Here is a 12,103-nt window from a genome sequence, read left to right on the forward strand (position 1 = left end):
GCTTCTGCATTGAAGGCTGAATAGAGTACCAATTGTGAAAACTAGTCATGACCCTATTCCTCCTGCAACCTTGGGGCTATGAAGTTGTCACGAGCATGTCTTCTGCATTATGCCCGTGTAATGGCATCCTCATGTGGCTCATCTGAATCTTCGCCATCTTCAGAGTCATCCCCTTCCATGCCCTTCTCATCTGAGGAAACATCTTGCCCCTCAATGTCTCCCTCAGGGAAACCATGCCGCCTTTGCAGCGCAAGGTTGTGCAGGACGCAGAAAACAATGATGCAGGAAACCCTCTGTGGTGAGTAATGGAGAACCCGCCTGACTGGTCCAAATATTGGAAGCGCATCTTAAGGAGGTCGGAACTGGGCCAATGGGCGATGGGCCTTTCTCCTCCTCATCATATCTACGAACAAGACAACCCCACGTAGAGCCTGCATTCTGCACTACTCCATTAATCTGTGAATGGATACAATTGAGCAATCAATGCTAGTTCCACTTGAATGGAAAAATGGTCTCCCTCCATTTCCAAGGCAGGAACCAAGTCTCTAGCCCTAGACCTGCACTCAATGCACATACAGCATTCTAAGCCACTGCATGCAGAATGATTACATCCTGGAGATTGGCAGATGGCTGGGCATCCCCCTCAGATGTGTCGAAGATTCAGATGAGCCACATTCCCTTCAGAGGGTCTCCTGCATCATCATTGTTTTCTGCACAGACACATCTGAAGGTATTCATTATGCCCAATAGATCCATTTGCTGTAACCTTCAGTCAGACTATTTGTCAGTTCTCCTCCAGTAACCTAGACAATAATTATCGAGACCCAGTCCTTGTACTTAAGTCATGATTATGAGCATGGTGCCTTGCATGCCATCACCAATACACTGGGAAGACTGAGAGCTGTAGGGTCCACATTGCTTCTGTGCAGCATCTGTGGCCCTCAATTATTTGATCAACCTTCTCTTTTGGCATGCCTCTGCAATGATCAGATGGCCATTAAGACCAACTGCACTGCAGTTTCAATACCTAACGGATTCTTGCCTGAATACATAGCAGTAGTAAAGGAGCGGGTCCATTGTGCATTAGATCCTTGAGTCTTGCGCTCAGCAGAGCCATACTCTCAATGATTGCAGCAGGAAATTAACAGGGTGTCACTTTACTCAGCCCAAATTTGTTGCGCTGAACCCCTCCCACATGCCCCGCGTCCCCTTCCTATTGATTTTTCAAGCCCATATCTCCAACTGCGTCATTGATCACTGAGTGCAAAATGGCATTCCCACCCTCCCAGATAAAGGACATCCTGGAGGACAAGAGGTGGATGTTCCTCCTCTTCATACATGTAAGTTTATGGAGTAACTGTTCTTTGACCAGGGTGATGAGAGCCATTTTCAAGATACCTCACATGGACACATTACCTCTTGTCTTCACCATCCTCGAGACCATTGCTTCGGCAGCATAGAAAACCAACCGCATGATCCCTTGTAATTCACCCAGGAGAATGGACTCATGAGTTAGCTGCCCTCCAGCAATCATGCCCCTTGGGAGGATCCACCTTCCTTACTCCCTTCATCACTGTTTCTGACTGCAGCAGATGGCAAATGGCACAGAATGAATGGTGGCTCCAGGCCTTACTGGGATTTCAAACCTAAGAGCCAGGAACAAACTTGCTGCAATGCGGGCTTCACCATAAGAGAAGAACACAAGTGAGCATCTTTAACATCCAATTTTCTCATAATTAATAAGATGTCCCTTTAGGCTGCCACTTATGTTCACCTTGAACTCCACCCATCTGAAAAGACCCTGTTCCTACCTTCAGGGTTCTCACTGACTGTGTGATCAAGGTCAGTTTGGAAAAACGGTGTGCGTCACCTTTCAAACTCACTTCACCACCTTCTACCCTCTCCCCTCACCCACCAACATCCCCCATCACCATAGCCCGCCCAAAATCACCATTCCTCTCCCCGCTGTCACCTTTGAACCTCCCTCCATTAACCTGGACCCTATAATAATCCACCTCTACATGCCTGTCTCCCCTCAGAGCCGACACCCATTACTGTCCCCATGCCCACCCTGACCCTGCCCCATCCTGTTATCTGAGCTTCCTGTCTAGTTCCCCTCCATGACCCTGCCCAATGAGACCTTCACCTACCAGACTCACACCCTGAACTTGCCACCCTACTAGATTCCACTTCCCCCTCTGACTGTGACGGTTCCCTCCTACCACCAGTACCCTGAGTTCTCCCCTCAGCACTCCACCATCGACACCACTGACCTTGCCCTCAAAGACACACCCCCCCTCTTTCCCGAACACACTCTTCCCCCATTCCCCGGACACTATCCCCCACTTCCCCACATAGCCTGCCTCTCCTGCCCAGCCTCTACTCCACCCTTCCACCCCGCCTTCACCTGCCTCCCATGGCCAGCCTCTGCTGCACCCTTCCACACTAACCCTCACCACCCCCAGGCACCCTTTGCCTTGCTCTTGTTTCCAGCTTCCGTTCCACCTTTCAACCCACTTCCATCTCTGCCTGCTTCCTGTTTCCAGCCTTGCTGTAGCTTTGAGTACTGGCACCCTATTTGAGTGAAGGTTACGAGCGAAGACAAAAGCAGCATCTACTGACCTCAAAAGTCCAGGAAGAAGTCCACCTTGCTAGGTGCACACCATTTATATACCATCATGAAATTGAACATTCTAAATTTCCACTGGCAGGGTGCTTAATTTGGACGGGGAACACGATTCCGGTGTGTTGGCCTTTTACTGAGCATTCATAAGATGCAAATGGCGTTCCTGACAGCTCCACGGGACTCTCGACCTGTCTTTAAGCCGCCATGAAGGTCGGGAAATCAAGATTTCAAACTAATTTCCCGCCACTAGGAAACTGATTTTTGACCTTCTGCCAAATCTTGTTCCTCCATTCACCACAAGTCCCACTGCTGGCTGGAGTGTAAGATTCTGCCCACAGCCCTGTTAGGGAGCAAGTCCCTGGAACTTGACCCAGTGACAGTAAACAAACATTGATGTAGTTTCAAGTCAGGATGATGTGTAACTTTCAGGGAAACTTGCAGGCGGTGATGTTCCCATGCACCTGCTACCCTTGTTCTTTTAGGTAGTAGAGGGTTAGGGTTTGGAAGGTGCTATCGAAGGAGCCATGTTGAGTTCCTGCAGTGCATCTTGAAGATGGTACACACTGCTGCTATTATGCATCAAAGGCAGAGGGAGTGAACGTTTATGGTGGTGCTTTGTCCTGGATAGTGTCAGGCTTCTTCAGTGTTGTCTGGATGAGTGAAGCTCTAACAAGTGGAAAGTATTCCATCACACTCCTGACTTGTACCTTATTGTTGGTGGAAAGGCTTTGGGGAGTCAGGAACTGAGTTACTTGCTGTAGATTTCCCAGCTTCTGACCTGTTCTTGTATCCACCAGTATTTATACAACTGATCCAGTTCAGTTTCTGGTCAATGGTAAGCCGCAAGGATGTTGATGGTGGGGTTTTAGTGATTGTAATGCTATTTAATGCCAAAGGAAGATGGTTAGATTCTCTTGTTGGAGATGGTCATTGTCTGGCACTTGGGTGGTGTGAATGTTACTTTTCATGAATTTTCAAGCCTGTTATGCCCTTATTTAGGATGCAGACATGACATAAGTTGTGAAACAGAGCGGGGTCTGGTGAGGTTTGTGTTCAGCACTGGAAGCTCACAAATGAAGCAGCCAGGAGTTTAATGAGCGTACATTAAGAAGCCAACGATTCCATGTTGTTCGCACCTGCACTTCCAGCTTGCTGAAACAGCTAAAAGGCTTAGCATATGACAGCTGTAACTGTGTAAATTTGCTTCCTTTGGCAGTTGAGCAGTTTAACTAGTTGAGCATTAGAAGTAATCATCCTATTCCCATATTTTGACTCTGGACAAGTACAGATTGGTTCTTCTGTGGCCAAAACCACGCACCACAAGCTTGGCACATGATATCTTGTGATATCCACAAACATCTGATTAACACAGGCAACAAAGAAATTTAAGTTCCTCAAGGGCCAACTTGGACAATGGAATCTTGAAACAAAAAATGTTTTGGATTTCCTCCAAGAGCTCCAGAGTGTCAGACATTGTTTTAATGATTGCTGAACACTTCACAACTTTCTTGTCCAATGAGGTCTACAAATATAGCCATAGCCACCATAAGGGGTAGTGACCCATGACAGATGGGAAGTTGCCTGGAACCAAAATTCCCAGCTGCCAGAGCTGACCATCAAAATTGAATTGATTTCCATGAGCCGTCTGCTAAACAGGGGCAAAGTGGACAGGGTTTCCAGTCTTAATCTTATCCGTCATCTCTTGTCAAAGTGCACATGTGCAGTTAAAGCTGTGCTCCTCCTCCACCAACACATCAACCATTCTCACTGGAAATCTGTCTCTCACACGAGGGATTCCAGTCTTCACCTTCAAAGATATAAACTGAGAATTCTCTCCAAAGTCGTTCCAACTCCGGCAGCATCAACAACAGCCCGCCTCACAAGGTTTCAATCTCTTTTCTTGAAATTCTGTTCCCCTGGATTCCTGAGTATGCACTCAAACGTTAACTCAAGCCCAACTTCTGCTCTCCGGCTGCGCCAAGCAGAACACTACTGCTTCAAAGAGGTACCTGTTCCCCAATGGCTCACAGCATGAAGTCACCAATTGTCAGCTGCCTTCTTCACTCCAAGTCTGCTGCCTGCAGCCCTTTTCCTGTTTGGAGCCTGTTGCTCTGCTGTTCTCTTTTTTAACTGAACTAGGATCTTTTCCTGTTCCTATCGCCTCTCTGGGTTCCTTCTTTTGGGACTTGTCCCTGTCCCCTCTCACTGTGGGACCTCTCCCTGTCCCACCTAGGACACTTGCTGGCAATGACACGCCGCTCTCGGTCACCTGACCCAGGTTTCTGCACCTTTCTTTCTCTCTCCCTTTATGCACAGGTGCGCTGGGCCTGTCCTGGGCCCGGTGAAGTTACACTATAGAACTGCGCATGTGCAGCCTTTCCCGGTCTGCACATGCATAAAGCTCCGAGGTCCATCAGGAGTTGAAGTTCCCGACCTCTGCTCTCAACTCCGAAGTAATTATAGTTTTCATAACAAATACAAAATAATAACTTTGTAAAAGCAGAAAGCTAAAGATTAATTCTTGAAATATTACTTACTCTGCTTTCAGAAACACATTCAACCCATGCCTCACTGTAATATTATGGGTAGCATGAACAGCTCCTCCAACTCCATTCTTACTGTGAAGGAAGAGAAGATCTATTGTTGAGTAAATATCTTAAAGAGATGTAATTAAAAAAAGGCTAATGGAGGTAAAAATTGAAGAAAAGTCCAGATAGTATACATCCCAGAATTCATAATGAGACCAGAAAAGAGATGGCAGAGACACATGCAGAATCTTGGAATAGTTTTGGAAATCAGAACTGCATCCAAGCACTGGAGAGCAGCAAATGATAAAATCCTGCTGAGGCAGAGAAACAGATAACTCCTGGAATTAGGGGTTGTGGATAAACCTAGAGTTTGTAAATTAGTGAAACTTAGAAGAGCACAGGCTAGTCAGGAACAGTCAGCAAGATCTATAAAGGGCAGATTCTTAGCTAAGTTAATTGAATTTTTTAAAATTTATTCTTTCATGGGTTGTGGATGTCGCTGGCAAGGCCAACTTTTGATGCCCATCCTTAATTGCCCCTTGAACTGAATGGCTTGGTAGGCCATTTCAGAGGGCAGTTAAGAGTCTGTCAGTGGGTCTGTCAGGCCTGACTAGTTTCCTTCCCTCAAGGACATTATTAAACCATTTGGGCTTTTATGACATAAATGATAGTTTCATGGTCACCAATATTGAGACTAGCTTTAAATTCCAGGTTTATTAATTGCATTTAAATTCCACCAGTTGTTTTGGTGGGATTTGAACCCATGTCGCCAGAGCATTAGCCTGGGCCTCTGGATTACTAATCCAGCAACATTAGCACTATTCCACCATCCATTGAGGAAATAATTGAGGAAGTAAAGAGAATTAAATGGACATATATATCTTAGCTGAAGATATTTGATAAAGTGCCACAAAAAAGACTTGTTTTGAATTAAAGGCATATGGAACTAAAGCGAGTGGATAAGCATAAAAAAGGTGAATGGTTAGGGTGTAGGAAAAAATGAGTTGGGGTATGTGGATGTTTTGCAGGGTTGCAGGATGTGGTTACAGCATTTCCCAGGGATCTGGTTCTTTATTTACCATTTATATAAATAATTTGGACATATGGGCATAGTAAAAATGTTATTAAATTTTGCAGAGTATATGAAATTAGGGGCCAAGACAAACTAAATACAATGGCAGAGATTTCAAGAGGACATTGAATAGTTAGTAGAGTGGTAGGAGAAAAATATGAAGTATAATATTTTGGGAAATGGAACAGAAAAAAGGTGTATTACCTAAATGGTAAGATTCTGAATAGAGTGCAGGAACAAAGGGATCTTTGAAGATGAATATGCAGGTAGCAAAAGAAAAAGTTGAAAAAGCCAATAAAAAAGTGGAATCTGAGTTTGGGTCATCAGGCATTGACTATAAAAGCAAGGAAATTAGATTCAATTTGTACAAAAAATTGGTTAGGCTTCAGTTGCCATACCTCACCCTCAACCCCCGGGATTTCTTTATTTGGTCTGATTAGAGTTACTGTTGGACAGCGAAATATTCAAGATAACATTTAAAAACAGTATCACCGTTCTATTAAAATTTACAACTATTTGATTCATTACTCACTTGCTGACATTGATGCTGACACTTGCAAATTCCTCCTTAAATGGGGCTGTCTCAAGATCCCAAGAAATAGAAAAGTTCACCTGTCATTACAATAGATTATCAGAATAAGAAAAAAGCTGCAATATATCTAGTGAAAGTAGCAAATTAGAAACACTGGCCAGAATTTTCCGGCCCTGTTGGCATGGGCATCATGGCGGGGTGGGTGGGGGGTGGGGGCAAGACAACCAAAAACCGGTTTCATGCTGTCGTGAAACCAGTTTGCAATTGTCTGTTCCGCCCGTCAGTGGCGGGCTACGTTTCTCACCACCATATGTCGGGAACCTAATTTCAATACTTTGGTATAAAAGTAAAATACTGTGGACACTGGAAATCTGAAACAAAAACATAAAATGCTAGAAAAACTCAGCAGGTCTAACAGCATCTGTGGAGAGAGAAAAAAACAGAGTTAACATTTCGAGTCCTTATGACTTCTTCAGAGCTAAAGAGAAGTAAAATTGTAATGACGTTTATACTGTTTAAGGGAGATGGAGCAGGTGAAGCTGGATAGAGGGCCAGAGGTAGGCGGAGGCAAAGGAGAGATTGCCAGAGATGTCATGGGCAAAAGGACAAAGGGGTATTAATGATAATGGTACTGGCTAAAGGCGGGTCTCCACAGTGTCTAGAAGGCGTTCCAGGGGTGTGTCACTGAATCAGGGCTGCAAACTTCTTGGCTTTTGGGGCCATGTCTTCACCAGAGCAGTCCTGGGCTGCAAGCATCGAGAAGTGTGCATGCGGATGCAGTTAAAATATGGTGCCCTGCATGAGGAAGCAGCAAGGTAATGGCTTGGCAGGCAAATCAGAGGCCGCCCGCCAGCAAGACGGCATGTTTCCTGTGGCTGCATAATTAATGAGACAGGAATGGAACAATACGGCGCAAAAATCCACCATTGAGGCTGGCGAGTAAAATGACTTTTTCCCACCTGCTACCACACTTTGTGCAAATCCAGGACCATTCCACACACTGTTTAAAGTTAAGTGCCATTAAACTAATCCTGAACCAGAAATAATATTGGGAGACAACCCCTAGTCAGTGTTTATAAAGCATCAAAGACTGTAACAGAAGATGACTGGGTAGCAGTGGAGACTAATCAAATAGGAAAATAGGATGCAGCATCAGGGAGAAGCAGCAGTGCTTATAGTGGTCCTAAAAGCTAAAATCTGTTAAAACCTGCTCAGTCAAATATTTATTCATTTCTTCCTTATTTTCCCTAGCTCCATTTCCTCTGTATCCCTAGACACTAGTAAATTCCTTCACCTTTTCTGTGGGTAGATACATGGCTGAAAGGCTGTTCAAAGTGTTGATCTGATCCTGTCCACAACTTCACTTTCCTGCTTGTTCTGCCTAACTTTTGACCCCCCCCCCCCACCCCCATTGTTCAAATCAGCCTAAATCAGCCTTAAATATATTCAATGACCCAGGCTCCACTGCTCCCTGGGTTAGAGAATTCCAAAGATTAACAACCCACTGAGAGAAGAAATTCCTAATCTCCATTTTAAATTCTGAATTTAAGTGAATTATTCGGAAACAATGCAATCTAGTCTTAGATTCCCCAAGAAACAGAAACATCCTCTCAGCATGTGCCCTGTCAAGCCCCCTCAGAATCTATGCTCCAACAAGATCATCACTCATTCTTCTAAAATCCACTGAGTATAGGCCAATGTGCTCCACCTTTCCTCATAAGACAACCCATTCATCCCAGGAATCAACCTAGAGAACATTCTCTGAACTGCCTAAAATGCAAGTGTATCCCTCTTTTAATAAGGAGACCAAAACTATGCATAGTACTCTGGGTGTGGTCTCAAGTATGCCCTGTACAGTTGTAACAAGAACTCTCTACTTTTATATACCATTCCCCTTACAATAAAGGCTAACATTCCATTTACCATCCGAATTATTTGCTGTACCTGTATGCTTACTTCTTGTGATTCATGCATGAGGACACCCAGATCCTTCCCAACCTCAGCATTCAGCAGTCTCTCTTCATTTAAATAGGAGGAATAAAAAACAGGGGGAATATGACAATACATCAGAATTCCTGAAACAATTTGGCCCCCTGCTTGTGCTCCCCCCACCCCCACTAGAGCTATACCTTGAGTGCCCTACCATCCATTCTTAATTAGCACATTCATTTAAATAATATCACCAACTTCAACACCTATGTGTTCTTTTGTTCTGTTGTCTGTGACATCTTTTGATGATCTGCTTCTATCACTGCTTATTTGTCCCTACAACCACACCACCCCCCTCCACTTCTCTCCACCCCCCCCCCCAACCCACCTCCCCCCCCCCCCCCCCACCCCCAACCTTAAACCAGCTTATATTTCACCCCTTCCTTGGATTCACCTAGTTCTATTGAAGGGTCATGAGGACTCGAAACATCAACTCTTTTCTTCTCCGCCGATGCTGCCAGACCTGCTGAGTTTTTCCAGGTAATTCTGTTTTTGTTTTGGATTTCCAGCATCCGCAATTTTTTTGTTTTTAAAGCTAGGCTGGGTCTGCAGCAGCTGGTGAGGGAACCAACAAAAGGCAAAAACATACTTGGCCTCATCCTCACCAACCTGCCTGCTGCAGTTGCATCTATCCATGACAGTATCAGTAGGAGTGAAGACTGCACAGTCCTTGTCAAGATGAAGTCCCATCTTCACATTGAGGATACCCTCCATCATGCTGTGTGGCACTACCACCATGCTACATGAGATAGATTTCGAACAGAACAAATGTAACAACGAAAATGTGGGTAACTATGAGGCGCTGTGGATCATCAGCAGCAGATTTGTACTCAACCACAATCTGTAACCTCATGGATCGGCATATCCCCCACTCTAGCATTACCACCAATCCAGGGGATCAACACTGGTTCAATGAGGAGTGCATGCCAGGAGCAGTACCAGGCATACCTAAAAATGAGGTGTCAACCAGGTGAAGATACAACACAGGACGACTTGCGTGCCAAACTTCATAAGCAGCAAGCAATAGACAGAGCTAAGCAATTCCACAACCAATGGATCAGATCTAAGCTCTGCAGTCTTGCCACATCCAGTCGTGAATGGTAACGGATAATTAAACAACGGACTGGAGGAGGAAGCTCCACAAATATCCCCATCCTCAATGATGGGGGAGTCCAGCACATCAGTGCAAAAGATAAGGCTGAAGCATTTGCAACAATCTTCAGCCAGAAGTGCCGAGTGGATGGTCCATCTTGGCCTCCTCCGGAAGTCACCAGCATCACAGCTGCCAGTCTCCAGCCAATCTGAATCACTCCATGTAATATCAAGGAACATCTGAAGACACTGGATAGTGCAAAGGCTATGGACCCTGACAATATTCCGGCAATAGTACTGAAGACTTGTGCTCCAGAACCTGTCATGCCCATAGCCAAGCTGTTCCAGCACAGCTGCAACACTGGCATCCACCCGGCAATCTGAAAAATTGCCCAGGTTTGTCCTGTACACGAACAGCAGGACAAATCCAACCTGGCCAATTACCACCCTATCAGTCCACTCACAATCATCAGTAAAGTGATGGATGGGGTCAGCAACAGTGCTATCAAGCGGCACTTACTTAGCAATAACCTGCTCACTGGCGCTCACTGGGTTTCGCCAGGGTCACTCAGCTCTTAACCTCATTTCAGCCTTTGTTCAAACTTGGACAAAAGAACTGAACTCCAGAGGTGAGGTGAGAGTGACTGCCCTTGGCATCAAGGAGCCCCAGCAAAACTGTTCTCAATGGGAACCTAGCACAAAGGAAGATGGTTGTGGTTGTTGGAGGGCAATCATCTCAGTTCCAAGACATCACTGCAGGAATTCCTCAGGGTAGTGTCAGAGGCCCAGCCAGCTTCAGCTGCTTCAACAATGACCTTCCTTCCATCATAAGGTCAGATGTGGGGATGTTCGCTGATGATTGCACAATGTTCAGCACCATTCGTGACTCCTCAGATACTGAAGCAGTCCATGTCCAAACGCAGCAAGTCCTGGACAATGTCCAGGCTTGGGCTGACAAGTGGCAAGTAACATTTATGCCACACAAGTGCCAGACAATGACCATCTCCAACAAGAGAGAATCCAACCATCGCCCCTCGACATTAAATGGTATTACCATCACTGAATCACCCACTATCAACTTCCTGGGGTTACCATTGACCAAAACCTGAACTGGACTAGCCATATAAATACTGTGGCCACAAGAGCAGGTCAGAGGCTAGGAATCCTGTGGCGAGTAACTCACCTCCTGACTCCCCAAAGCCTGTCCACAATCTACAAGGCACAAGTCAGGAGTGTGATGGAATACTCTCCACTTGCCTAGATGAGTGCAGCTCCAACTCAAGAAGCTCACACCATCGAGGACAAAGCAGCCTGCTTGATTAGCGCACAAGCCACAAACATTCACTCCCTCCACCATGGGCCTACAGTGGCAGCAGTGTCAACTATCTACAAGATGCACTGCAGGGACTCACCAAGGCTCCTTTGACAGAACGCTACTATCTAGGACAACCACCACCTGGAGATTCCCCTCCAAGTCACTCAACATCCTACTTAGAAATATATCGCTATTCCTTCACTGTCATTGGGTCAAAATCCCGGAACTCCCTCCCTAACAGCACTGTGGATGTATCTACACTACATGGACTGCAGTAGCACTATACCTGTCTTCATGGCTTCTTTTTCCTTCCTAACATCACTTGAGGTGTACAGACATCACAGGGCAGCAGTGTTCAAGAAGGCAGCTCATCACCACCTTCTCAAGGACAATCATAGATGGACAGTAAATGCTGGCTCAGCCAGCAAAGCCCACATCACATGAATGAATAAACAAAAACCCTGCAACGAATATCTGTGGCTTAAGACCAGCCTAAATGTTGAGCAAACTGCTTTTTGTAGGCTGCAGCACATAGGATCAAATATTGCACTCACCACCACCATCAAAAATGGCTTCAAAAAGAACCTTTCTTTATTCTTTCATGGGATGTGGGTGTCGCTGCCTAGGCCAGCATTTTTAATGCCCATCCCTAATTGCCTATGAGAAGGTGGTGGTGAGCTGCCTTTTTGAACCCTGCAGCCCTGTGATGTATGTACACCTCAAGTGATGTTAGGAAGGAAAAAGAAGACATGAATACAGGTATAGTGCTACTGGACCTCACAGTTGCTTACAATACAGTGTGCCACATTGGCCTGTTCCTAATGCTATCCAGAGTGCTTCTACCAATATGAGTTGTGACAGTTGTTGAAACACTTCTTTGTAACGGATGATTCAGAGTCCACCTTGGACAAGGGTGAAGTGCATTGGGAAACAGGCCAATAGACTACCT

At 45.5% G+C, this 12,103-nt stretch overlaps 1 protein-coding gene across 2 annotated transcripts in view; it reads right to left on the reverse strand.

The window, feature by feature from the left end:
- LOC121282961 (integrin alpha-E-like) overlaps nt 1-12,103 on the reverse strand; it is a 312,306-nt gene that overhangs the window by 53,994 nt on the left and 246,209 nt on the right. For both annotated transcript variants that reach the window (XM_041196807.1, XM_041196806.1), the window contains exons 30-31: nt 6,759-6,838; nt 5,164-5,244 (exon numbers count right to left, since the gene is read on the reverse strand). In XM_041196807.1, the coding sequence (XP_041052741.1) occupies nt 5,164-5,244; nt 6,759-6,838 (161 nt within the window). The remainder of the gene's footprint in view (nt 1-5,163; nt 5,245-6,758; nt 6,839-12,103) is intronic.

This window comes from Carcharodon carcharias, chromosome 10 (genome assembly GCF_017639515.1).
Source record: "Carcharodon carcharias isolate sCarCar2 chromosome 10, sCarCar2.pri, whole genome shotgun sequence".
NCBI lineage: Eukaryota > Metazoa > Chordata > Chondrichthyes > Lamniformes > Lamnidae > Carcharodon > Carcharodon carcharias.